Below are 24,257 nucleotides of genomic sequence, written 5' to 3' on the forward strand. Positions count from 1 at the left end.
CGGGGGCTGAGGGGCTGCTCTGCCCCAATGGATCCCAAATCCCGGCGATTCCGGGGCAGGGATGGATCTGGGCTGGCGATTCCCAGGGCTGGGAGCTGCTGTGCCCCCCCAGGACCCCTCAGAGCTCTGAACACGCAACAGGTCCCGAGTTCCTCCGAGCCCCTCGTGGACTCGGAGGACAAAAATGTCCCTTTTGGAGCAGAAACGTCCCCCCCGAGCCCTCCTGGCCGTGTCCCCTCGGTGCGTTTCTGTTTCCCAGCGGGCGGGGACACTCAGCTGGTGCCACCTCTGTGTCACCCCCACCCTGTCCTCGCCAAGTGCCACCAGGATTTAAACCAAAGCTCCTCCTCGGCTGGCAGCAAAGCAACCCCTGCGCCCCATTGTCCGGGCTCCGTCTGCCTCGAGGGGCCGGGAATTGGGGTGTGGGGACAGCCGGGTGTCCCTGCGGGTGGCGACAGGGGACAGCAGCCGCCCCTCCGCAAACCTCCAGCCCGCTCCTGGGAAAGCGGAGCCGGCGGCGAGGGCAGGGCTTATTCCGTGATTAATTAGCTTTGTTTTGAAACAAGGAGCTGCCTCCGCAGCAGCAGCAGCAGCAGCAGCAGGAGGACGAAGAGAAGGAGGAGGAGGAGGAGGAGGAGGAATTGTTGCCGTGCGCCGAGCCCGCCGCTCTCGGCTGCCAGAGAAAGACGTGATTGTTGTCAGCGTGCCTCGCTGCAGCCCTCCCAGTGCTCCCAGCCCTCCCAGTGCTCCCAGCCCTCCCAGTGCTCCCAGCCCTCCCTCCCAGTGCTCCCAGCCCTCCCTCCCAGTGCTCCCAGCCCTCCCTCCCAGCCCTCCCAGTGCTCCCAGCCCTCCCTCCCAGTGCTCCCAGCCCTCCCAGTGCTCCCAGCCCTCCCTCCCAGCCCTCCCAGTGCTCCCAGCCCTCCCTCCCAGTGCTCCCAGTGCTCCCAGCCCTCCCTCCCAGCCCTCCCAGTGCTCCCAGCCCTCCCTCCCAGTGCTCCCAGCCCTCCCAGTGCTCCCAGCCCTCCCTCCCAGCCCTCCCAGTGCTCCCAGCCCTCCCTCCCAGCCCTCCGCCCCCCGCTCTCCCTCCGCTCCCAGCCACAAAACCCCCGCGCCCGGCCGAGCTCGCCCGTGGCGGAGCCGAGAGGAGGAGGAGGAGGAGGAGGAGGAGGAGGTGGTGGTGGAGGAGGAGGAGGAGGAGGAGGAGGAGGAGGAGGAGGAGGGAGAGAGAAGCCAGAGAGAAACTTGTCTTGGGGATTAATAGGAGGCAGGAGGAGGGAGAGGTGCACACAGGTAAGCTCTGGGCAGGTGTTTCCCCCCCAGGCTCTTCTCACCTTGCCTGAGCCTCCCAGCCAGGACTCCACGATGCTCCTGCCCTCTCCGGCCTCCCTCCCATCCCCAAAAACATCTGCTCTCCCTCCTTTCCCCGCTCTCCTCTTGGTTCCTCTGTCCTGCAGCGCTCTGGAGTCTTTGTTCTCTCTCTGCTCCGCTTCCAGGAGTTTCTGGCGTGGACGAGGGGGGGATTTGGGGGCTCTGGGGTACCAGGGAAGCCCGGGGGCTGTGACAGCGCTGCGGCCACTGCCAGGCGCTTTTGGGGGGACACGAGGTGCCCTTTGTGTGTCCCCCACACCCCAAAGCCCAGCACGTTCGGCTCTGCAGCCAAACTGGGGGCGCTGGGGGCCGGAACTGGGGGAACTGTGAGGGCTGCACAGCCCAGGGCAATCCCTGCCCTGGAAGCAGGAGGGAAAACAAGCGAGGAAAGGGAGAGGCTGAGGGGAGGACGGACCCCTCCGGAGCCAGGAACGCCACCAGGAGCCTCCGGGGACATCGGGGCACCTCGTCCTGGGTTTGGGGGGGCTCTGGGGGGCTGCTCCCATGGAGCGGGAACAGGGGATTTCGGACTGAGCCAGAGCGGGGTGCGAGCGAGCAGCCCCACAGCTCCAACGGGTGTTTTCTGCCCAAAATGTAGGTGGTAAAGCCTTTCTTTCCCGCCTGGATCGCGCCGAACATTCCCAGGGAATGTAATCCCGCTTTTCCTGCCCGGAGCCAGCTCAGCTCCAGGTGGGAGGGGAGGCGCAGCCCCCTCCCCGCGGGGGTCGCGTTCGGAGCCGGCTCTTTGTCCCCGCTCCGCCAGCAGGAACAAGCGGGAAACGATGTTCGATGTTCGCCGAAATCCCGGGGGGGAAAAAACGGAGTTTTGTTACTTGGAAGAGGCTGATCCCAAACCTGCCCTTGCCCGCCGGCTGGAGAGGTTTGGGGAAAAGCAGCTCCAAAGCAAAACATGGGAATTTATCCCCGCGGTGTGCGGCATGTGAGGGTTTAGAAACGTCCTGGGGGTCCTGGGATTCTGGGATCATGGGATCCTGGGAATTTGGGATTCTGGGATCCTGGGACTTTGGGATTCCGGGATTCTGCGATCCTGGGATCCTGGGATCTTGCAGTCCTGGGATCCTGTGATCATGGGATCCTGGGATAACGGGATTTTGGGATTCTGGGGTTCTGCGATCCTGGGATCTTGCAGTCCTGGGATTCTGGGATTTTGTAATCCTGGGATCCTGTGATCATGGGATCCTGGGATAACGGGATTCTAGGATCCTGGAATTTTGGGATTTTGGGTTTCTGCAGTCCTGGGATCCCTCAGTCCTAGGATTCTGCAATCCTTGGGATTCTGGTATCCTGAGATCCTTGGGATACTTCGATCCTTGGGATCCTGGGATTATGGGATCCTGTGATCCTGGCCGTACCTCATGTGGAGCCCAGGGCATCCCAGTGCCCTTTCCTGGCACAGCCAGAACGCGGGAATCGTGTCCCTGCTCCCCGGGGAATGAGGGATCAGCGCTTCCAGCCCGGGAAGAGATCAAAGCGCAGCCGTGGGAGGTTTCCCCTGCCCTTGGAAGAGGCTGGGGAGGAGGGAATGAGGCGCTGGAGCCGCTTCCCAGCCTGAGGGAGAAGCGGAACGAGGCGAGGCGGCTGCTTGGGGGGCGAGCGGGGCGTGCGTGGGGTCCGGGCCGGCGGCGCTTTGGCAGCCGGGATCCGCTTTTGTCCCTGTCCAGCCATTCCCACTGCGTGTGGCAGCGGGATCGAGCTGGGAGAGGCGCTGGGAAGGGTTGGGACACGCAGGGAGGGAGAAATTGCTGAGACTGAGAGAGCAGCGGGAAGGTGGGAGCGGAGGACGGGATGGGCCTTTGGGGAGGATCCCGGGGTCTGTGCGAACCTGGGAACAAAGGACAGGATGAGCCTTTGGGAAGGATCCCAGGAACTCTGGGGACCTGGGAGCAAAGGATGGGATGAGCCTTTGGGGAGGATCCTGGGGACTCTGGGGACCTGGGAGCAAAGGAAGGGATGAGCCTTTGGGAAGGATCCTGGAGTCTCTGAGGACCCAGGAGAAGGAGATGGGATGAATCTTTGGGAAGGATCCTGGGGTCTGTGGGGATCTGGGAGAAGAGGATGGGATGAGCTTTGGGAAGGATCCCGGGAACTCTGGGGACCCGGGAGCAAAGGACGGGATCATCCCGGGGTCTCTGGGGACCCTCCTGGCAGGAGCCCCACGCTGTTGTCACCTTGTCCTGGCTGAGCTGTGGCAAGTGTCACCCATCCCTGCATGGACACAGTGGGAACGGGGCAGGACCGAGTGTCCTGGCGGGTGTCACCTATCCCTGCATGGACACAGCGCCATCCCAGTGGGAATGGGGCAGGATTGAGTGTCCTGGCGGGTGTCACCCGTCCCTGCATGGACACAGTGCCATCCCAGTGGGAATGGGGCAGGACCGAGTGTCCTGGCGGGTGTCACCCGTCCCTGCATGGACACAGTGCCATCCCAACGGGAACGGGGCAGGACCGAGTGTCCTGGCGGGTGTCACCCATCCCTGCATGGACACAGCGCCATCCCAACAGGAATGGGGCAGGACCGAGTGTCCTGCATGGACACAGTGCCATCCCAGCAGGAATGGGGCAGGATTGAGTGTCCTGGTGGGTGTCACCCGTCCCTGCATGGACACAGTGCCATCCCAGCAGGAATGGGGCAGGACCGAGTGTCCTGGTGGGTGTCACCCGTCCCTGCATGGACACAGAGGGAACACGGCAGGACCCAGCCCCGGCTCCAGCCCGGCTCCGCTGCTCACTGGGAAAGGGCTGGGAAAGGGCGAGAACCGCGGGGTTGTTGCATCAGGGCTGCGCTTCCCAAGGGACGCCGATGATGCTCGGGTGACAGCCTGGCTGCCCCGGCCCTTTTTCCACGATTCCCGGCGCTCCAGAGGCGCTGGATGACGAGCCCCGTGCTGGGCCAGGCTCTCGCAGAGACACGAGCGGTGCTGGACGCGAGGGAAGCCAAGGAAGGAGCTTTGCCCGATCCTTGTGGTTATTTTTATCTCGTTCTGCTCCGACATTCCCGTTCCCAGGCTGGAAGGGGCTTTTCCCCCACCAGGGCTGACAGGAATTGCGGGAATGTGCGAGAGGAGCTAACAACGAGTTGGAAAGGGGCCCTGCTCCAGTCATCCAGGCTTTTCCTGCCTCTCCCAGAGTTTAAATTCCCTTTATCCCTCTGCGGGAGCGGGATCTTGGACAAATACCGGGATCCAGCTGCTCCCTCTCCCCTCACCGCTGCAGGAGGCACCCGAGGGACATGGCGGGGACTTGGGCCGTGATGACAAATCCCCCTCGGTGACCTTTGCACGGCTCCCTCTCGCCCCGGGGTGGCGGCTTCTCCCTGCCCTTGGCGCCCGTCCCATCCCGGGGCTGGCAGCCAGCGCCGCTGGGAGCTGGGGGTTACTGGGATGCAGGGAAGAGAAACTATGTGCAGAGCAAACCCCAGTGGCATTCGGGGCTGGAATTTCCAGCTGTTGCACCGCTTTTTTTAAAAATTTTTTTTGTCCATTGTAACCGGGATGGCTGAGGAAGCAGCTGCCTCCTTCTGGGAAAAACCCCGGGATCTGTTGGGTGCCTTGGCCTTGCAGAGCGAGGAGGTGTCAGCACTGGTTTTATCCATGAATTGAGCCTTTTTTCCACGCCAGGCCGTCGGTTTCCTGAATTCCTCCGTTGCTCCATGACTTAACTTTGTTCCAGTGGCGCGGATTCCTTGTGGGCAGCTGGAATGGAGCTGTCCCATAGGCTGGCAGGGCAGGGGCTGTGCTGGGGCTCGGGTTGGAGTAGGGGTGGGATTTGGGAATTCTGCTCCTGCAATTCATGCCAGTAAATCCAACCGGGTGGAGAAGAGATTTCCAGCTTTTCCTGGGAGAGCTGGCTTGGAATCTTCCAGCAATTGTGACGTTGTGGTGGCCTCGGGCTCGTTGAATCCCCGGGGTTTTTTTTGGGAATGTCACTGCTTTCCTGCAGTTTGCTTGGAACAAAAAAAAAAAGTGGGTCCTGCTTTCCCCAGGCAGGCAGGGGTCCCAGGGGAAGGGTGGTGGCAGTGTCACAGGGCTGGGACATTCCCCACAGGGTGGGTAAAAGGGGTGGTGTCACCCTCCCACCACTGTCTGTGCCTACAGAATTCCACAGGATGTTGTCACTCTCCAGCCAGAATTCCTGGCCTGGGTGGCTGCTCCTGCTCTGTGCTGAGTCCCCAAACGTCTGGGATGTCAAATCAGCAGCAGGGTGACAGCACTGGGGACCTGCTGGGGCATTGCTGGGTGGCCTGAGCGGCTCCAACACCTGGATCACAGCGTGGAATATTGTGTCCTGGATGGAAGAGCAGCTCCCAGCTGGAATGTCAGCTCCCAGCTGGAATGGTCAGCTCCCAGCTGGAATGGTCACCTCCCAGCTGGAATGGTCACCTCCCAGCTGCTCCCTCCCCTCTGCGCCGGGCCAAGCTCTGACCTCAGCCCCCGCTGCTCCCTTGGGTGCTTGTGGGGGTTAAAATCCAGGTTCTGGAGCAGAGGGAAAACGCCATGGAAAGCTCTGAGACAAGACAGAGTGAGATCCGTGTGGTGTGGCCGGGGAAGGAGCGGGATGCTGCCAGAATGGGAAGGGCACTGCACAAACAGCCCATCCCTGCCATGGATTTTCCCATTTTCCTGTCACCAAACGCAGAATGCAGGGACAGGATCACATCCATCGCCCACCAGGACCTGCTGCAGCTCTGCTGGGCTCAGGATCCGGCAGCTCTGGGCTCTGCTGGCTCCTTCCCTGCTCCTCCCTTCCCCCAGCGAGATGCCAGAGCCCTGATGGAAAGCAGCCGGCCCGGGAGGCGTGCGGGGTTAACCGGAGCCAGATGGGAGCCGGCAGGAACAGGCTGGGCCTGCAGGAGGGCCGAAAACAGGATCTTTTCCTGGAGAAAGTCAATTCCTTGGAGCCCCAGGAAAGCGTGGGATGGCTCCAAAGGGAGCTGGGGCTGGCAGAGGTGGCCCTGGAAGAGGATGGGCCAGAGGGTCCCTGAGGTTCCTGGGTTGGGTGGGGGGTTTTGCCCCTTCAGGGATGATGGAAATTGGGGTTCCGGGTGTGAGGAGAGCTGGCAATGGGCTGGAAAGGGAGGATGGGCGGCCCACCCCACTCTGCTGTGCTGGGTGTGCTGGATTGCCCCCCAAAATTGGCACCGGCAGCTCCAGCACCTCCAAAGGCTTCTCCCATCTCAGCAGCACTTTCCCTCCCTCCTCTGGTTTCCCTCATTTTCCTCCCTCTCCTCTGCCTCCCTGCTCCTTCCCGCCCTCCCTCTGCCTTGCTCTGGCGATGAACCCCCCTGGGAAGAGCCTGGTGAGCCCCCAGGGTCCATTGCCAGGAATCCCACCCCAATCCCAGCCTGCTCCAGCTGTGGGAACACCCAAACCCCACCTGCACGGAGCCTCTCTGCTGGATCCCTCCCCTCTCCAAGGCAGCAGCTGGAGAATTCCCAGGAAATCCGGCAAGGATGAGCAGGGGCTGCTGTTCCAGGCAGCAGCAGGGATGGTTCAGGGTGAGCAGGAGCCAGGGAGGAGGGAGAGGTGGCCAGGGATGATGTCCAGGAGAAATTTCCTGGCTTGGAGCACACAGACCTCACCTGATCCCTCCCAGTCTCCCGCTGTGACTCGTCCCAAATCAGCAGCGGGGCTGGATGGGTTCTGTGGGCAGCACAGGGAGCTGTGGATCCAAACCCCTGTGCTGTTCCAGCCTTGGGAATGCCCTTTGCATCCCAGGGCTGGCAGAGGGGCTGCTCCTCGCCCCGAGTCACCCATCTCTGCTGCCCCGTTCACCTCTGCCGGGTTCCCGGCGCTTTTCCAGAGCCAATTTCCTGTGGAATCATTGATTTGCTGTCCCGGGTGCCAAATGAAACCAAATCCATCCAGGAGTCTGAAGGGCTGATCCATCCTTTGGGAAGAGAGGATGGAAGCGGCCTCTGGGGAGGGCCCAGGTGCTGCGGGGTGGGAAAATGAAACAAAAACCCAAATTAAAAAAAAAAAAAGACAAACAACAACAACAACAACATTCCCCATGGACAAGAGGGATCCCATGGATAATGGTGAATGAGAGAAGGATGCCATGGATAATGGTGAGGCAGGGAGAGGAATTCCATGGACAGTGGTGAATGAGAGAGGGATCCCATGGATAATGGTGAGCTAGAGGGATCCCATGGATAATGAATGAGATAGGAATTAATGTGAAATAATGAGTGAGAGAGGAATTCCATGCATAATGGTCAATGAGAGGGATCCCATGGATAACGGTGAGCCGGTGAGCTGGAGGGATCCTATGGATAATGATGAATGAGAGAGGAATTCCATGGATAATGGTGGGGAAGGGAGAAGAATTCCATGGATAATGGTGAATGAGAGAGGAATTCCATGGATAATGATGAGCCAGGGAGAGGAATTCCATGGACAGCCGTGAGCCAGGGACAGGGAGCTCAGCGACTCCTGCTCTGGGGAGGGGTTGGATTGGAAGACGACTCCCGATAGGAAGGGGAGAGGAACGCAGGCAGCAGAGACAAGAGATAAAGCCCTGAGGGATAAACCCCTGTGTGCCAGCAGCGGGGAGGTGACAACCCCTCAACCAACCCCTCCCCAGCCTGTGACAGTGCTTACAGGGGTCTCAGGTTGAGGGAAGAGACGAGGATCTGACTCCATGTTTCACAAGGCTTGATTTGTTATTTTATGATATATATTATATCAAAACTATGCTAAAAGAATAGAAGAAAGGATTTCATCACAAGGCTGGCTAAGAATAGAATAGGAAAGAATGATCACAAAGGTTTGTGGCTCAGACTCTCTGTCCGAGACAGCTGGGCTGTGATTGGACATTAATTAGAAACATCCACATGATCCCAATCCCAGATGCACCTGTTGCATTCCACAGCAGCAGAAAATCAATGTTTGCATTTTGTTCCTGAGGCCTCTCAGCTTCTCAGGAGGAAAAATCCCGAGGAAAGGGTTTTCCACAAAAGATGCCTGCGACACCCAACCCCTCTGCTCGTGTCCCTGCAGGAAAACACCCGGACCATGAGGGCGGCCCTGGCGTTCCTCCTGCCGCTGGCGCTGGCGCTGGTGGCGAGCGGGCAGCGCCGCAAACCCCCCCGCAGACCCACGCGGCCTCCCCTGCCCTTCGAGGAGCCCGTGGAGCCCACAGAGCTGCCCCCTCCCCTCCCTCCGGGCCCTCCGTCCGTGTTCCCCGACTGCCCTCGGGAGTGCTACTGCCCGCCCGACTTCCCCTCGGCGCTGTACTGCGACAGCCGCAACCTGCGCACGGTGCCGCTGATCCCGGCGCGCATCCACTACCTGTACCTGCAGAACAACTTCATCGCCGACCTGCCCGAGGAGTCCTTCCGCAACGCCACCGGCCTCAAGTGGGTCAACCTGGACAACAACCGCATCCGCAAGGTGGACAGGAAGGTGCTGGAGAAGCTGGAGAACCTCATCTTCCTCTACATGGAGAGGAACCAGCTGAAGGAGGTGCCCGCCTTCCTGCCGCCCAACCTGGAGCAGCTGAGGCTCAGCAGGAATCAGATCTCCAAGATCCCCGCTGGGGTCTTCAACAAGCTGGAGAACCTGGTGCTGCTGGACCTGCACCACAACAAGCTGAGCGACGGCGTCTTCAACAAGAACACCTTCAAGGGGCTCAAGAACCTCATGCAGCTCAACCTGGCCCACAACATCCTGAGGAAGATGCCCCCCGGCGTGCCCAGCGCCATCCACCAGCTCTTCCTGGACAGGAACAACATTGAGGACATCCCCAGCGATTATTTCAAGGAGTTTCCCAACCTGGCTTTCATCCGGCTCAACTACAACCAGATCTCGGATAAGGGGCTGCCCAAAAATTCCTTCAACCTCACCAACCTGCTGGTGCTGCACCTGGCCCACAACAAGCTCACCAACGTGCCCTTCATCAGCCCCAAGCTGGAGCACCTCTACCTGAACAACAACTCCATCGAGAGTGAGTCCCACGGGGGTTTTTTTGGGGAGAAAAACCTTGGAAAAGTAATTTCTCACCTGGTGGGATGTGATCGCTTCAAAGGGGTGGGATGAGGTGGGAGCTGCAGGGATGGAGGGGGGATCTGGGTGGAAGGGGAGGAGCAGAGTGAATCCCCCCTGGTGCTGCAAGACTTTTCCCAGCTGTCTTCTTTGGATCCACCTGCCCTTGGAAAGGCTCTTCCCCTGGCAGAATCGGGATATTTAACGAGGAGAGTCTGGGCACAGGTTTTAGGGACAGATGCCAAACACACAGCTCGGGATGGTGAGGGAACATGCCAGAGAGGGGAAGGAACAGGGAGAACAAGGCTGCCATGGAGGCAGAGCAGCCAGGGCTGTCCCACACCATCCCAGGGAAATCCAGCTGCAATTCCACAGCAGAAGAGCCTGGGATGTGCGGAAACAGAGCAAGCACAGAGGAGGAGACAGAATCCCACTGCATTCCCATTCAGCTTTCCAGCGCCTAAAGGGGCTCCAGGAGAGCTGGAGATGGATTTGGGATGAGGGATGGAGGAACAGGGCACAGGGGATTGCTTCCCAGAGGGCAGGGATGGATGGGATCTTGGGAAGGAATTCTTCTCTGGGAGAGAGGTGAGGAGATGGGATGGAATTCCCAGAGAAGCTGTGGCTGCCCCATCCCTGGAAGAGTCCAAGGCCAGGCTGGATGGGGCTTGGAGCAGCCTGGGATAGTGGAAGGTGCCCCTGGGTGATCTTCATGGTGCCTTCCAACCCAAACCATTCCAGCATTCCAGGATTCCTGCTCTCCCCAGATGTTTCTGCTCTTGGAGCGCCAGGATCCTGCTGCGATCTCATCTGGCTCCAACGCTCCTTAATCTGAATTTTAATCAAACACCCCCAAATCTGAGCCAGGAGGGGACCTTGTGGTGCAGGTGGTGACCCCTGCTGCCTTCCCACACCCCCAGCATCCAGGTCCTGCTGGTGTTTTCCACGGAGAGAAATCCAGTGCCCGCCCTGACCCAGCTTTTCCTCTTTTCCTGTTTTCCCTGGTTTTTCGGAGGTTCCCATCCCTGGAGCTGGGTGCTGACACCACAATCCCGGGGTTTGTTTTCCATGAGGAACGCCCCTGGGCTGGGCAGGGACAGGTGGAATTCCACAGGGGGGCAGCGAGCCGGGTGCTGGCGCTATCTCCGGTGTGACAGGGCTGGAGTGGAACTCCTGGATGGTTTTTTTGGGAAGCTCGGGGCCGGCTCGGCAGGTTCCGGGGGCGGGGTGGTCCCTTCTGTCTCCGGAATGCCGCCGCATCCCGAGCTGCGCTCCCGAGGAACGTGACCTACTTCGCTCCTCATCAAAAGCCACATTTTCCATCTGGCTGGGGCTTTGAACAGCCTGGGATTGTCCCTTTTGGCGGCAAAACAACCCCAGTTTGGGGTTCAATAGCAAGGGGGGTTCAAAAATCCCTGTCCTCATTCCCTTCTCCCAAACCTGCATCCCACTCTTCCACTTCTCCACATTCCCTTTTCCCTAACTTGCATCCCACTGCTCCTCATGTCCACATCTCCTTTTCCCTAATCTCATCCCACTCTTCCTCCTGCTCACATTCCCTTTTCCCTAACCCAAATCCCACTGCTCCTCCTCTCCACATCTCCTTTTCCCTAACCCACTGCTCTTCCTGTCCACATTCCCTTTTCCCTAACCCACTGCTCTTCCTGTCCACATTCCCTTTTCCCAAACCTGCATCCCACTCTTCCATTTCTCCACATTCCCTTTTCCCTAACCCCCATCCCGTTCTTCCTGCTCTCCACATTCCCCTTTCCCTAACCTGTATCCCAATGCTCCTCATGTCCACATTCCCTTTTCCCAAACCTGTATCCCACTCTTCTACTTCTCCACATCCCCTTTTCCCTAACCCTCATCCCACTCTTCCACTTCTCCACATTCCCCTTTCCCTAACCCACATCCCTCTGTTCCTCCTCTCCACATTCCTCTTTCCCTAACCCACATCTCTCTGTTCCTCCTCTCCACATCCCCTTTTCCCTGACCTGAATCCCTCTGTTCCTCCTCTCCACATTCCCTTTTCCATAACCCACATCCCTCTGTTCCTCCTCTCCACATTCCCCTTTTCCCTGACCCGAATCCCTCTGTTCCTCCTCTCCACATTCCCCTTTTCCCTAACCCACATCCCTCTGTTCCTCCTCTCCACATTCCCTTTTCCATAACCCACATCCCTCTGTTCCTCCTCTCCACATCCCCTTTTCCCTACCCCTCACCCCTGTGTGTCCCCTGTCCCCGCAGAAATCAACGGCACGCAGATCTGCCCCACCTCGCTGATGTCCATCCAGGATTTCTCTCCCTCCGACCTGGACAGCGTCCCCCGGCTGCGCTACCTGCGGCTGGACGGGAACCTGCTGAAGCCGCCCATCCCTCTGGACCTGATGCTGTGTTTCCGCCTGCTGCAGTCCGTGGTGTTTTAGCCCTGCCCCGCCTCTCCCAGGCCCGGCTCTGCTCGGACTTTTCAGACACGTGGGACCCTCTCTCCTCCCTCTCCCCCCGCTCACTGCCCGCCTCCATCCCTCTCCCCGTTCCCCCCTTCTCCTGCCCTGCGGGGACGCCGGTGGCTCCTTGGGGACTGCTCCCCGCCGTGTCCCAGCGTCACCCCCGGTCACAGCTCGCTGTCCTTGTCCCCCGGTTCTGTCTCTCCCTTGGTGCCCCGCAGGGTTTGGGGTCGGTCCGGATGGAGCCGCTGGGCTCGGGGCGTGTCCAGCACCGGGAACCATTCCCGGCGGGTTTTGGAGCTGGGATGGGATGAACTGGAGCTGAGGGTGGTGGGATCCGTGGAATTGCAGGGACAATGGACAACCAGGCCATGCCAGGGGATGGGGACACTCCTGTCACCCTCCTGGAGAGCTCTGGCTCCACATTTCTCCAGAGGAGGAGGATCTAAATCCCTCCTGGAGCTGTGGATGTGCGGGGATGGAGCAGGGAGGGGGTCCTGCCCCTGTGGGGTGGGGGGCACCTTCCCACCCCCCCTGGGCAGGAGCAGACCCTGCCTGGCTTCAAATCCCCAGCCCAGCACTGGCCCATGGGGTCACAGCCCCATCCCAACATCCCACACCCATGGGGTCACAGCCCCATCCCAAAATCCCACATCCACATCCACGGGGCCACAGCCCCATCCCAACATCCTGAATCCACACCTATGGGGTCACAGCCCCATCCCAACATCTCACATCCACATCCATGGGGCCACAGCCCCATCCCAAAATCCCACATCCCACATCCATGGGGCCACAGCCCCATCCCAACATCCCACATCCATGGGGCCACAGCCCCATCCCAACATCCCACACCCATGGGGCCACAGCCCCATCCCAAAATCCCACACCCATGGGGCCACAGCCCCATCCCAACATCCTGAATCCACACCCATGGGGTCACAGCCCCATCCCAACATCCCACACCCATGGGGCCACAGCCCCATCCCAACATCCTGCATCCACACCCATGGGGCCACAGCCCCATCCCAAAATCCCACACCCATGGGGTCATGGCCCCATCCCAAAATCCCACATCCACACCCATGGGGCCACAGCCCCATCCCAACATCCTGAATCCACATCCATGGGGTCACAGCCCCCATCCCAAAATCCTGCATCCACACCCATGGGGCCACAGCCCCATCCCAACATCCTGAATCCACACCCATGGGGTCACGGCCCCATCCCAAAATCCTGCATCCACACCTATGGGGCCACAGCCCCATCCCAAAATCCTGTATTCACATCCATGGGGCCACAGCTCCATCCCAACATCCCACATCCACATCCATGGGGCCACAGCCCCATTCCAGTGTCCTACATCCTTCCCTCTAAAATCTGGGATCAAGGGCCATATCCATGGGGCCACAGCCTGATCCCAAAATTCTGAATCCTTCCCTCTAAGCTGGAGGGATACAGGGCCACATAAATGGGGCCCCAGCCCCATCCCAACATCCTGCATCATTCCCTGTAAAATCTTTGGATGTACAACCACATCCATGAGGACACAGCCCCATCCCAACCTCCCGAATCCTTCCCTGTAAAATCTGGGATCAAGGGCCACATCCATGGGGTCACATCCCCGTCCCAAAACCCCGCATCATTCCCTGTAAAATCAGATCTGTGGGGTCACAGCCCCATCCCAAAACCCTGCACCTTTCCCTCTGAGATCTGAGGCTCCAGGGCCGCATCCACGGCTCAGTTTCTCTCTGGAGCCAATCACACATGGCTGGGCTTTGCCTTTTTTTTTTTTTTTTTTTTAATTAGAAATAAAAGGAAGGGAGAAGAAAAGGGAAGAATCATCCTTTGGAAGGGCTATTTTTATCCCTGCTCTTCCCCATCCCCACATGTATCGCTTTCCCCCCCCCGATAGCTGTACCTGCATTTATTGGGTGTCCGGGTTTAGGGGGGATTATTCTCTTCTTTTCTTCCTGAGTCTCAGGATTTGGATTTAAAGGCCGAGCATTAGAGAGGAAAAAAAAAAAAATCAAAATCCAACTGCAATGAGCATTAAATAAACCAAAGAAAGCTCCTTTGTGCCCAGCCAGCAGAGCTGACCCTTCCCAGGACGGCCACGGACGGGCACCGTGTCCTCCTCCCTGCAGCTGGCACAGGGATGCTCCCCTTTTCCCATTAATTAAAACCTCCTGCTAATTAAGGAGGGTTTTCCCTGACGATAAAACCTCCTTTGCAGCTCTCCCTGCAGTTGGGTGGGGACAGGTTTCAGCCCTAAACCCGGACGGAGCCCCCCTGGATTTATATATATTTATATCTGATGTGTATATAGACTGGTAGAATGTACAGATACTCCCAAAGCCACCTGCACCTCCCAACCTGGCAGTTTTATGGGATTCTCACTCCCACTCCCTGCAGCAGTGGAAATAAAATCATTCACAAGGGATCCTGAGCCTCTCCCTGGTCCATCCTCGCCTTCCTCAGGTGCTGCTTCATCCAAAATTTCCTTGCATGGGGATCACTCTCCCAGTGGTTTTGGGGGTTTTGGGGGGGTTTGGGGTTTTGGCTGGAGTGATGCTGAATTTGGGAAGGAATTCTTGGCTGGGATGGAATTCCCAGGGAATCCAAAGGGGGATCAGCCTGGGCTGTGGAAGGTGTCCCTGCCCATGGGATGGGATTTGATCCCAAACCTTGAACCCAAATCATGGGATGGGATTTGATCCCAAATCCTTGAACCCTGAATCCTTCCCTGTAAAATCTGGGATGCGGGGGCACATCTGTGGGATAACAGCGCCATCCCAACATCCTGCACCTTTCCCTGTAAAATCTGAGGATTCAGGGATACATCCATGGGATTACAGCCCCAATCCCAAAATCCTGAATCCTTCCCTGTAAAATATGAAGATACAGGGATACATCCATGGGGTCACAGCCCCAACCCAAAATCCTACATCCACATCCATGGGGCACATCCCCATCCCAGCATCCTGAATCCTTCCCTGTAAAATCTGAGGATTCAGGGATACATCCATGGGGTCACAGCCCCAACCCAAAATTCTGCTTCTTTCCCTCTAAAATCTGGGACTAAGAGCCACATCTATGGGGTCACATCCCCATCCCAACATCCTGAGTCCTTCCCTGTAAAATCTGAGGATGCAGGGACACATCTGTGGGGCCACAGCTCCATCCCAGCATCCTGAATCCTTCCCTGTAAAATCTGAGGATGCAGGGACACATCTGTGGGACTACAGCTCCATCCCAAAGCCCTGGATCTTTCCCTGTAAATAAAATCTGAGGATGCAGGGACACATCTGTGGGATCGCACCCCCATCCCAGCATCCTGAATCCTTCCCTGTAAATAAAATCTGAGGATGCAGGGACACATCTGTGGGGCCACATCCCCATCCCAGCATCCCGAAACATTCCCTGTAAAACCTGAGGATTCAGGGCCCCTTCCCTGGGGTCCCAGCCCGGCAGCAGCAGCGGGATCGGCTCGGGCTGTCCCCACACGAGCGGGGTGGGCAGCGGCAGCGGCTCCTCCTCCTCTTCTTCCTCCTCCTCCTCCTCCTCCTCCTCCCCCTGCGCCGCTGCCGCTGCCCCCGCCAATGCCGAGCGGAGCGGGGGAAGGTGTGAGGGCCCGGGGGTGCCGAGCGCGTTTGTGCGCGTTCCTGGCGTGCAGAGCACGCACGCACCCTCCTCCCCCCGCCATCCCCCTGTTTTATAACCCCGCTGCGGATCCCCCACTGCCAGGGGGGGCTCGGGGCCATCTCCCCACCGTACCCCAATGAGGGGAGCGGGGCTGAGCCCCCCCTGCACCCACAGCGGCTTCCCCTCCCCAAAAAAACCCAAAACCACCCCAGGGATTGAAGGTTTGGGGTGCTGAGCCCCCCCCTGCACCCACAGCGGCTTCCCCTCCCCAAAAAAACCCAAAACCGCCCCAGGGAGTGAAGGTTTGGGGTGCTGAGCCCCCCCTGCACCCACAGCGGCTTCCCCTCTCCAAAAAACCCCAAAACCACCCCAGGGATTGAAGGTCTGGGGTGCTGAACTCCCCCCCGCTGCCCTTTGGGATCCTTTATCTATGGGGACCCCACTGCCCAGGGGGATCCCACTGTCCCGGGGACCCCTTCACCCCCAGGGACCCCTTCACCTCTGGAGATCCCTTCATTGTTGGGGACTTCTTCACCCCTGGGGACCCCACTGCCCTTTGGGACCCTTCATCTTTGGGGACTCCTTCACCCTTTGGGACCCTTCACCCTGGGGACCCCACTGCCCTTTGGGACCCTTCATCTTTGGGAACTCCTTCACCCTCTGGGACCCCTTCACCCTCTGGGACCCTTCACCCTTGGGGACCCCCCTGCCCAGGGGACCCTTGGGGACCCCTTCACCCTTTGGGACCCTTCACTCTTTTGGGACCCCTCACCCTTGGGGATTTCTTCACCTCTGGGGACCCCACTGCACTTTGGGACCCTTCATCTTTGGGACCCTTCATCTTCGGGGACCCCTTCACCCTTTGGGACCCTCTCGGACCCCACTTCCCAGTGTACCCTGAGCCAGCCCCCCCCATTTCCCACCCGCCCCCCCCCCCAATCTGTCACATCGGCTCCGTCCCTTTGCCCACCGAGCCGCCTAATGAGCGGCTTAATGAAGATTAGCGGCCGCTTCGTGCTGAGAGGGGCCGGGGCCGTCCTGGCGGGGGCTGGGGGGCTGTGGGTGCCCCCGGGGGGCTGCGGGGGTGTCCCCGAGCAGATGGGTGCTCCGGAAGGGTGGGTGGGTGCGTGGGGGGCCATGCGCCGCTGGCGACGGGAACATTTTCGCGGCCGTGGGTGGGTGGGTGGGCACGAGGCTGCCCAGGAGGGGCTGCCGCGCTCGCCCTGCCCCTCCTGGGGTGTGCCAGCCCCGCGGTGCCATCCCCCAGGGACACAGGGGGGCGTGGGGGGCTTCACACCCTGCCCCAATGAGGGGAGCAGTGCTGAGCCCCCTCCCTGCGCCCACAGCGGCTCCTCCTGCCCAAAAAACCAAAAAAACACCCCAAGAGTGAAGGTTGGGGGTGCTGAGCCCCTCCCTGCATCCACAGCGGCTCCTCCTGCCCAAAAAACCAAAAAAACACCCCAAGGAGTGAAAATTGGGGGTGCTGAGCCCCTCCTGCACCCGCAGCGGCTCCTCCTGACCAAAAACCAAAAAACCAAAAATCCACCTCAAAGAGTGAAGACTGGGGGAGCTGAGCCCCCTCCCTGCACCCACAGCGGCTCCTCCTCCCCAGAAAAACCCAAAACCTCTCCGTGTGTGAAGGTTTGGGATGCTGAGCTCCCCCTGCACCCACAGCGGCTCCTTGTCCCCAAAAACCCCAAAACCACCCCAGAGAGTGAAGGTTTGGGGTGTTGAGCCCCCTCCCTGCACCCACATTGGTTTCCCCTCCCCAAAAAAACCCCAAAACCACCCCAAAGAGCGAAGGTTGGGGGTGCTCACAGGGCTGGCTGAGCTCAGTGTCCCCATCCATCGCTGCCAGGGGGGTCTCTGCAGCCCCCCCAAACCCTGGGCCGGTCACTGGGGTCCCCCCAGTGCTTTGAGGCATCCCGGGGGTCCCTCTCTGGTGACACCTCCTGGCTCTGTCCCCGACACCGCGCTGTGGTGCCCTGGGGACACCCGGGAGGTGTCACCGCTCCTGCCCTGGGCCGTGTCCCCACCGTCCCCGGGGACACCCGGGAGGTGTCACCGCTCGTTCCCCTCCGATCCCGCCCCTCTCAGCTCGGGCTGCTGGAGCGGAGCCACCTCGGGGCTGGTGGCCTTGGGGACAATGTAAGGACCCAGCAGGGGACAGCGGGTTTGATTGGCCGCGTCCTGCCTGTCCCCTCGGCCAGACCCCCGAGCAGCCCCTTCCTCCTCCTCCTCCTCCTCCTCCTCCTCTCCTTGCCTCAAAAGCCCTTCCCCAGCCCCGGCAGCCCAGGGGGCTCCACGCCGAGGAGGAGGAGGAGGAGGAGGAGGAGGAGGAGGAAGGACAGGGGGTACGTCCGTCCGAGCTGGGGCAGCTGGAGGATGGGGGGGTTTGGAGGGGAGGGGGGTTCAGGGGGCTCAGAGCACCGGGAAAGGGCAGATCTGGGGGAAAACAGCAGGAATTTGGGAGCGGGATCCTCAGGATGGAGTGAAAAAAACTCCGGGCTGGGCGGTGGATTTGGGATTTGGGATTTGGAGTTTGGAGTTTGGAATTTGGAACTTGGAATTTGGGATTTGGGATTTGGAATTTGGAGTTTGGAATTTGGAGTATGAGTTTGGAATTTGGGATTTGGGATTTGGGAGAGGCTGGAGGGGGTCGGGACCCCCACCCTGCTCTGCCATGGATGTCCCACGGGAGGGAATTCTCTTGTGGGAATGGTGCCTGGAGGGTTTGGATGTGGGGCTGGGGGATGTCCCCGTGCTGTCACACGGATCCCGTGGCCTCCGGCCCCCCAGGATGATGGAAAAGCAGATTTAGATCGGGATTGAGACCTGGATGTGGGAGCAGAAGTGGGGAGCAGCAGTTCCGGGGCTCCTGGGGCTGGTCCCCCTCCGCTGCTGGGTTTGTTGGGCCGGGGGCCGGTTCCACCCATCCCTACGAGCTCTGCGCCCCCCTCACCACCCCCGAGCCCCTCCGCGCCCCCGGGGCTGGGAAAGCCGGGCAGCCCCGGCAGCCCCGCGGGGCCTCTCCTGCACAGCCGAGCGTGAAATGCGCTGAAAAGGGTCAGGAATGTCCCCTCTGTCTGTCCCTGCCGGGGCTGTCTGTCCCTGCCACCCCGGGGCTGGGGCTGCCTGTCCTTGCCGGGGTTTGGGGGCTGTCTGTCCCCACCACGCTGAGGTTTGAGTCTGTCTGTCCCTCCCGGGGCTGTCTGTCCCCTCTGGGTTTGGGGCTGTCTGTCCCCTCTGGGTTTGTGGCTGTCTGTCCCTCCCGGGGCTGTCTGTCCCCTCTGGGTTTGTGGCTGTCTGTCCCCTCTGGGTTTGGGATTTGTCCCCTCTGGGTTTGGGTCTGTCTGTCCCCCTGGGTTTGGGGCTGTCTGTCCCTCCCAGGGCTGTCTGTCCCCTCTGGGTTTGGGGCTGTCTGTCCCCTCTGGGTTTGGGGCTGTCTGTCCTCTCTGGGTTTGGGGCCGCCTGTCCCCCCCACCCCGGGGCTGGCCCCACAGCCAGCCCTTGGTGACACCCCAGGTGCTGTGACCCCGGCCAGGTGCAGGATGTGTCCCCTGGGCTGGCTGGGGGTGGCCACCCTGTGCCTGGGGACGCTTTGGGCTGTGCCAGCCAAGGACAGGAGGAAGGTGGAGAAGCCCAAGGCTGAGCTGAGCCTCTTTGAAAACCTGGATTTGGAAAACTACGAAGTGACCTTGGAGAGCTACGGGGACATCCTGGACCTGAGCAACTACGAGGAGCTCTATGACTACGGGGACCTTGTCCCCAAGGTGAGGGGGACACAGGAGAGCCCCTGGCTGCATCCTGGGACGGGGATTTGGTGCCAGGGACGGATGTGGCACCGCAGGAGCAGCAGCCCTGGCAGCTCTCCCGGGGTTGGGGAAGGTTTTACCCGAGCCAAACCCCTGCCAGCTCTTGGATGTGAGGATTCCTTCATCCCTCTGGGCCAGGAGGGCTGTGGGGTTCCTTGGAGAGCTTGGAGAGGTTTCCAAGAAGGAATCAATGATCCCAACCCAGTGACCCTGACTGGTGCCACCCACCCCAGAGGGGACAAATCACCCCCAGCTCACATCCAGCCGTGCTTGCAGATCGAGGTTGGCACTTTGGCTCCTCGCCCCAAGGACCCCAAAACCCTCCCAGAGCTGGCTGAAACCACGGCTGGAACCCCAAATCTGCAGCCCCCAAGCAGTGCAGGCCCCGTGCCCCCGGCGCCCATCCCCAGGCAGGGTGAGTTGTGCTCCCTTGCAATTCATCCCCACGTCGCACAGGTGGAGTTTTGGGGGGAAAAAATGGAATTCTGGTGCTGCCAGCAGCTCTTTGCAGGGTTCTGGGCTTGAGTCTGCTCACAGGAGGGCTGCAGAGAGAGAAATTGCTGGGAAAAAATGAACTCCAGCAAAGCAGTGACGCTTTAATGAGCAGAGGCTTTGTGACAGTGGCAATTAGATTAGTGACAATTAAAATCCTGCAGCGAGGATAAATATCTTTATTCCTTTTCTGTCACTCCAGGCTGGGAAAAATTAGGAGGGAGGAGAAAGGAAATTGGTGCTGAGCTGCTCTGAACCCCCCTGGAAGGGGTTTGGGAACCTCGGGGGAGAGGAGGGGGTTCAGGTGTGGGGGGTGGGCTCGGTTTTACCCCTCCTGCCCCCCGTGCTGGGGCCTTGGGGGCAGCTGGGACAGATTTTTTCTTGATTCAAAAGAATTTTCTTGAGTTTTGCCTCCTCCAGTGGGAAAATTAAAGGGGCCAGGGGAGCTTTGGGTATAAAAAGCTGAATCTGGGGGCTTTAATCTCCCTTCCTCCTGCAGGAGGGGTTTGATCCCGGGCACTTCATTTATTTATGGGTTTGGGTTTTTTTTATTGTTTGGAGTTTCTGGCCCTTCCCTGGATGATGCGGGGCTGTGACAGCTCTGGGTGTCACCAGCTCTGTGTCCCCATGGCAGGGTGGGCACATCCCACTGTTCTGGGGTCTTTTATGGGGTCAGGGAGCTGCGACAACTCTGGGTGTCACAGGCCTCATATCCCCACAGCTGGGTGGGCTCCTCCTGCTGTTCTGGGGTAGTTTATGGGGTCGGGGGGCTGTGACAGCTCTGGGTGTCACAAACTTTGTGTCCCCACACCCGAGTGGGCTCCTCCTTCTGTTCTGGGGTATTTTATGGGGTTAGGGGGCTGGGACAGCTCCGTGTGCCACAGATCCATGTCCCCACAGTGGGGTGTGCTCCTTACACTGTTCTGGGGTATTTTATGGGGTCAGGGGGCTCTGGGTGTCACAGACCCATGTCCCCATGGCAGAGTGGGCTCCTCCCACTGCTCTGGGGTATTTTATGGGGTCAGGGAGCTGTGACAGCTCCGTGTGTCACAGACCCATGTCCCCAGGGCAGAGTGGGCTCCTCCTGCTGTTCTGGGGTATTTTATGGGGTCAGGGAGCTGTGACAGCTCCGTGTGTCACAGATCCATGTCCCCATGGCAGAGTGGGCTCCTCCCGCTGCTCTGGGGTATTTTATGGGGTCAGTGCTTGTTCCCAGGGCTGCCCAGCTGCCTGCTGTGCCTGTGCCTGGGCAGCTCGGTGTACTGCGACGACGCGGGGCTGGAGCAGATCCCGGCGCTGCCCCCGGACACCGCGTACCTGTACGCCCGCTTCAACCGCATCGGGGCCGTGCGCGCCGCCGACTTCCGCGGCCTCGGTATGTCGGGGTCGCCAGCAGGAAAATCCCACCTCTCCAACGACGCTGGGCAAACCAACAGTCCATCAAATTTCTTTTCCCCTGTAAAAGAATGCAAAACAATCAGTTATTTACAGAAAGCGCGTGAGGAAGCTTGTTACAAGGATGTAAGCATTAGAAAATCTTAAAAAGTCAGGGCGGCAGAGAATAAACCACCCTGGCTTTGTCCCTGTCCTCCTCCCGCCCTCAGAGAAGCTGAAGCGCATCGACCTGAGCAGCAATTCCATCTCGAGGGCGGACGCGGACGCGTTCCGGGGGCTGCCCAGCCTGCAGGAGCTGCTGCTGCCCGAGAACCTCCTGACGGCGCTGCCCGAGCTGCCCCGCAGCCTCGTGCGCCTGGACGCGCGCCTGAACCGCATCCCCAGCGCCGGGCTGCGCCCCGAGGCCTTCCGGGTGCGCCCCGCGCCTGGGGGGCTCTGCCCGACACAGGGGGACAGGGGCGTGGAGGGAGGGGAGAAGGGGGTGAACTCCAGGGGGGTCAGATCCTGGGGGGTCAGCTCCAGGGGGTTGTTTGTAGGGGGGTCATCTCTAGGGGGTTCATCTTAAGGGGTTCATCTCTCGGGGGTTCATGTTTAGGAGGTTCATCTTTAGGAGGTTTGTTGGTTCATCTCTTGGGTGTTCATCTCTTGGAGGTTCATCTCTAGAGGGTTCATTGAATTATCTATTGGTGGTTCATCTCTGGGGGGCTCATCTCTTGGGGGTTCATTGGTTCATCTCCTGGGGGTTCATCTTTATGGGGTTCATCTTTAGGAGGTTCATTGGTTCATCTCCTGGTGGGGTCATCTCTATTGGGGTTCATCTCTATGTGGTTCATGTTTAGGGGGTTCATCTTTAGGAGGTTCGTTGGTTCATCTCTATTGGGGTTCATCTCTTGGGGGTTTATCTTTAGGGGGTTCATCTCTTAGGGGTTCATCTCCAGGGGGTTCATTGGTTCATCTCCTGAGAGTTCATCTCTTGGTGGTTCATCTCTAGGTGGCTCATTGGTTTATCTATTGGTGGTTCATCTCTAGGGGGTTCATCTCCAGGGGGTTCATCTCTATGGGGTTCATCTCCAGGGGGTTCATTGGTTCATCTCTTGGGGGGGAGTCATCTCTGTTGGGGTTCATCTCTAGGAGTTCATCTCTTGGGGGTTCATTGGTTCATCTCTTGGGGGTTCATCTTAAGGGGTTCATCTCTAGGAGGTTCATTGGTTCATCTCTTGGGGGTTCATCTCTTGGGGGTTCATCCCTACTGGGGTTCACCTCTGCCCTCTCCCCGCAGGACCTGAAGCAGCTGCAGTTCCTCCATCTCTCCGATAACCAGCTGGATTTTATCCCAGTGCCCCTTCCCGAGAGCCTGCGCTCCCTGCACCTCCAGGTGGGATGGGGTTTGTCTGAGTTTAGCAGATCCCACCTCTTCCTCCCCCTTCTCCTCCTCTTCATTGTCTTGGTTCCTGGTCCTTGTTCTTGTTCTGGTCCTGGTTCTGGTTCTGGTCTTCCTCCTTATCCTCATTATCCTGATCCTGGTCCTGGTCCTATTCCTAGTCCTTTTCCTAGTCCTGATCCTGGTCCTGGTCCTGGACTGGTTCCAGTCCTCCTCCTCATCTTTACTGTCCTGGTCCTGGTCCTGGTCCTGGTCCTGATGCTGGTCCTGGACTGGTTCTGATCTGCCTCCTCCTCATCCTTGCTGTCCTTTTCCTGGTCCTGGGCCTGGGCCTTTTCCTGGCCCTGGCCCTGGCCCTGGTCCCGGTCCCGGTTCTGGTCCTGGTCCTCCTGCCCCTCCTCTCCTGCTCCCTCTGACCCGGCTGTGCCCGTGTCCTGTCCCCGCAGAACAACAACATCCAGACGATGCACGAGGACACGTTCTGTGACAGCCAGGAGCAGGGCCAGATCCGCCGGGCGCTCGAGGACATCCGCCTGGACGGGAACCCCATCAACCTCAGCCTCTTCCCCAACGCCTTCTCCTGCCTGCCCCGCCTGCCCACCGGCCGCTTCTCCTGAGCCCCCACAGCTGCGAGTGCAGGAAAGCGTTCCCAGCTCCCGCCCCAGAGCGCTCAGACCCTGCTGCTCCATGGAAAATGTGATTAAAGTGGAGGCGTTCCACCCCAGGGTGAGCTCGGTGCTGGGGCAAACACGTAAAATAAAAATAAAATGAAATAAAGATTTGAAAATGCATTCAAAGCATTTGACAGTGAGAGCAGCTGGGAGCCCTCACCCAGCCCCAGCCCAGCAGTTTTTGCTTGGATTTGCAAAGATGGGGTTTCCCTGTGTCCCATTTCTTCCTCCATTCCCTCCAGAGCCTCAGGGAGATCCTGAGATCTTGAGATCCTGGTCAGGGTGTCCTGGCCAGGGACCAGGAGCTGCATTGCCCCAGGGAGGTGACACTTTGGCCACCTCAGGTGTGATCTGTCCCTGGTGTAGCTCCAGGGGGGGTGTGGCACATCCAGGTGTGACCTGGGCACAGCTGGACTGTCCCCATGAGCTCCCAAAGAGGGTGAAACCCAAAATCCCAGCACAGGGCAACTGGAATCTTCCGCCCCCTCATCCCAGACCCGCTGCAGTCCTGGGAACAGGAACTGGGAGATGTCCTGGAAACTGGATTTGGGAGGGCATCCCTGGATTTGGAATGGTATCCATGGATTTGGGATGGTATCCATGGATCCAGGAGGGTATCCATGGATTTGGGAGGGGATCCCTGGATTTGGGAAAGTATCCATGCATTTGGGAGAGTATCCCTGGCTTTGGGAGGGTATCCATGCATTTGGGATGGTATAAATGGATTTGGGACAGTATCTGTGGATTTAGGAAGGTGTCCATGGATTTAAGAGGGTATCCATGGATTTAGGATGACGTCCATGGATTTGGGATGGTATCCATTGATTTGGGATGGTATCCATGGATTTGGGAAGGTACCCCTGGGTTTGGGATTGTATCCGTGGGTTTGGGATGGTATTCATGGATTTGGGATAATATAAATGGATTTAGTAAAGTATCTATGGATTTGGGATGGCATCCATGGATTTGGGACAGTATCCATGTATTTGGGAGGGGAATCCCTGGATTTGGGATGGTATAGATGGATTTGGGATGTT

The 24,257-nt window shown here is 59.2% G+C and overlaps 2 protein-coding genes across 4 annotated transcripts; both read left to right on the top strand.

Annotated features, from left to right (window-relative positions):
• The first annotated feature begins 1,189 nt into the window (after positions 1-1,189).
• On the top strand, positions 1,190-13,638 carry PRELP (proline and arginine rich end leucine rich repeat protein). Of its 3 annotated transcripts, none has more exons than XM_054648914.2 (3): positions 1,190-1,290; positions 8,388-9,333; positions 11,622-13,638. In XM_054648914.2, exons 2-3 carry the CDS (start codon positions 8,403-8,405, stop codon positions 11,798-11,800), a joined length of 1,110 nt encoding a protein of 369 aa, XP_054504889.1. In that variant the 5' UTR covers positions 1,190-1,290; positions 8,388-8,402; the 3' UTR covers positions 11,801-13,638. The 3 variants fall into 3 exon arrangements, with proteins under 3 accessions (XP_054504889.1, XP_077046663.1, XP_077046662.1); XM_077190548.1 differs by lacking the exon at positions 1,190-1,290 and adding an exon at positions 2,051-2,248; XM_077190547.1 differs by lacking the exon at positions 1,190-1,290 and adding an exon at positions 6,834-6,883.
• A 634-nt stretch (positions 13,639-14,272) lies between these two features.
• On the top strand, positions 14,273-23,305 carry OPTC (opticin). Its single transcript, XM_054648934.2, has 7 exons — positions 14,273-14,302; positions 19,011-19,239; positions 19,558-19,696; positions 20,990-21,148; positions 21,378-21,580; positions 22,448-22,543; positions 22,996-23,305. Exons 2-7 carry the CDS (start codon positions 19,018-19,020, stop codon positions 23,164-23,166), a joined length of 990 nt encoding a protein of 329 aa, XP_054504909.2. The 5' UTR covers positions 14,273-14,302; positions 19,011-19,017; the 3' UTR covers positions 23,167-23,305.
• The last annotated feature ends 952 nt before the right edge of the window (positions 23,306-24,257 follow it).

This window comes from Agelaius phoeniceus, chromosome 25 (genome assembly GCF_051311805.1).
Source record: "Agelaius phoeniceus isolate bAgePho1 chromosome 25, bAgePho1.hap1, whole genome shotgun sequence".
Taxonomy (NCBI): Eukaryota; Metazoa; Chordata; class Aves; order Passeriformes; family Icteridae; genus Agelaius; species Agelaius phoeniceus.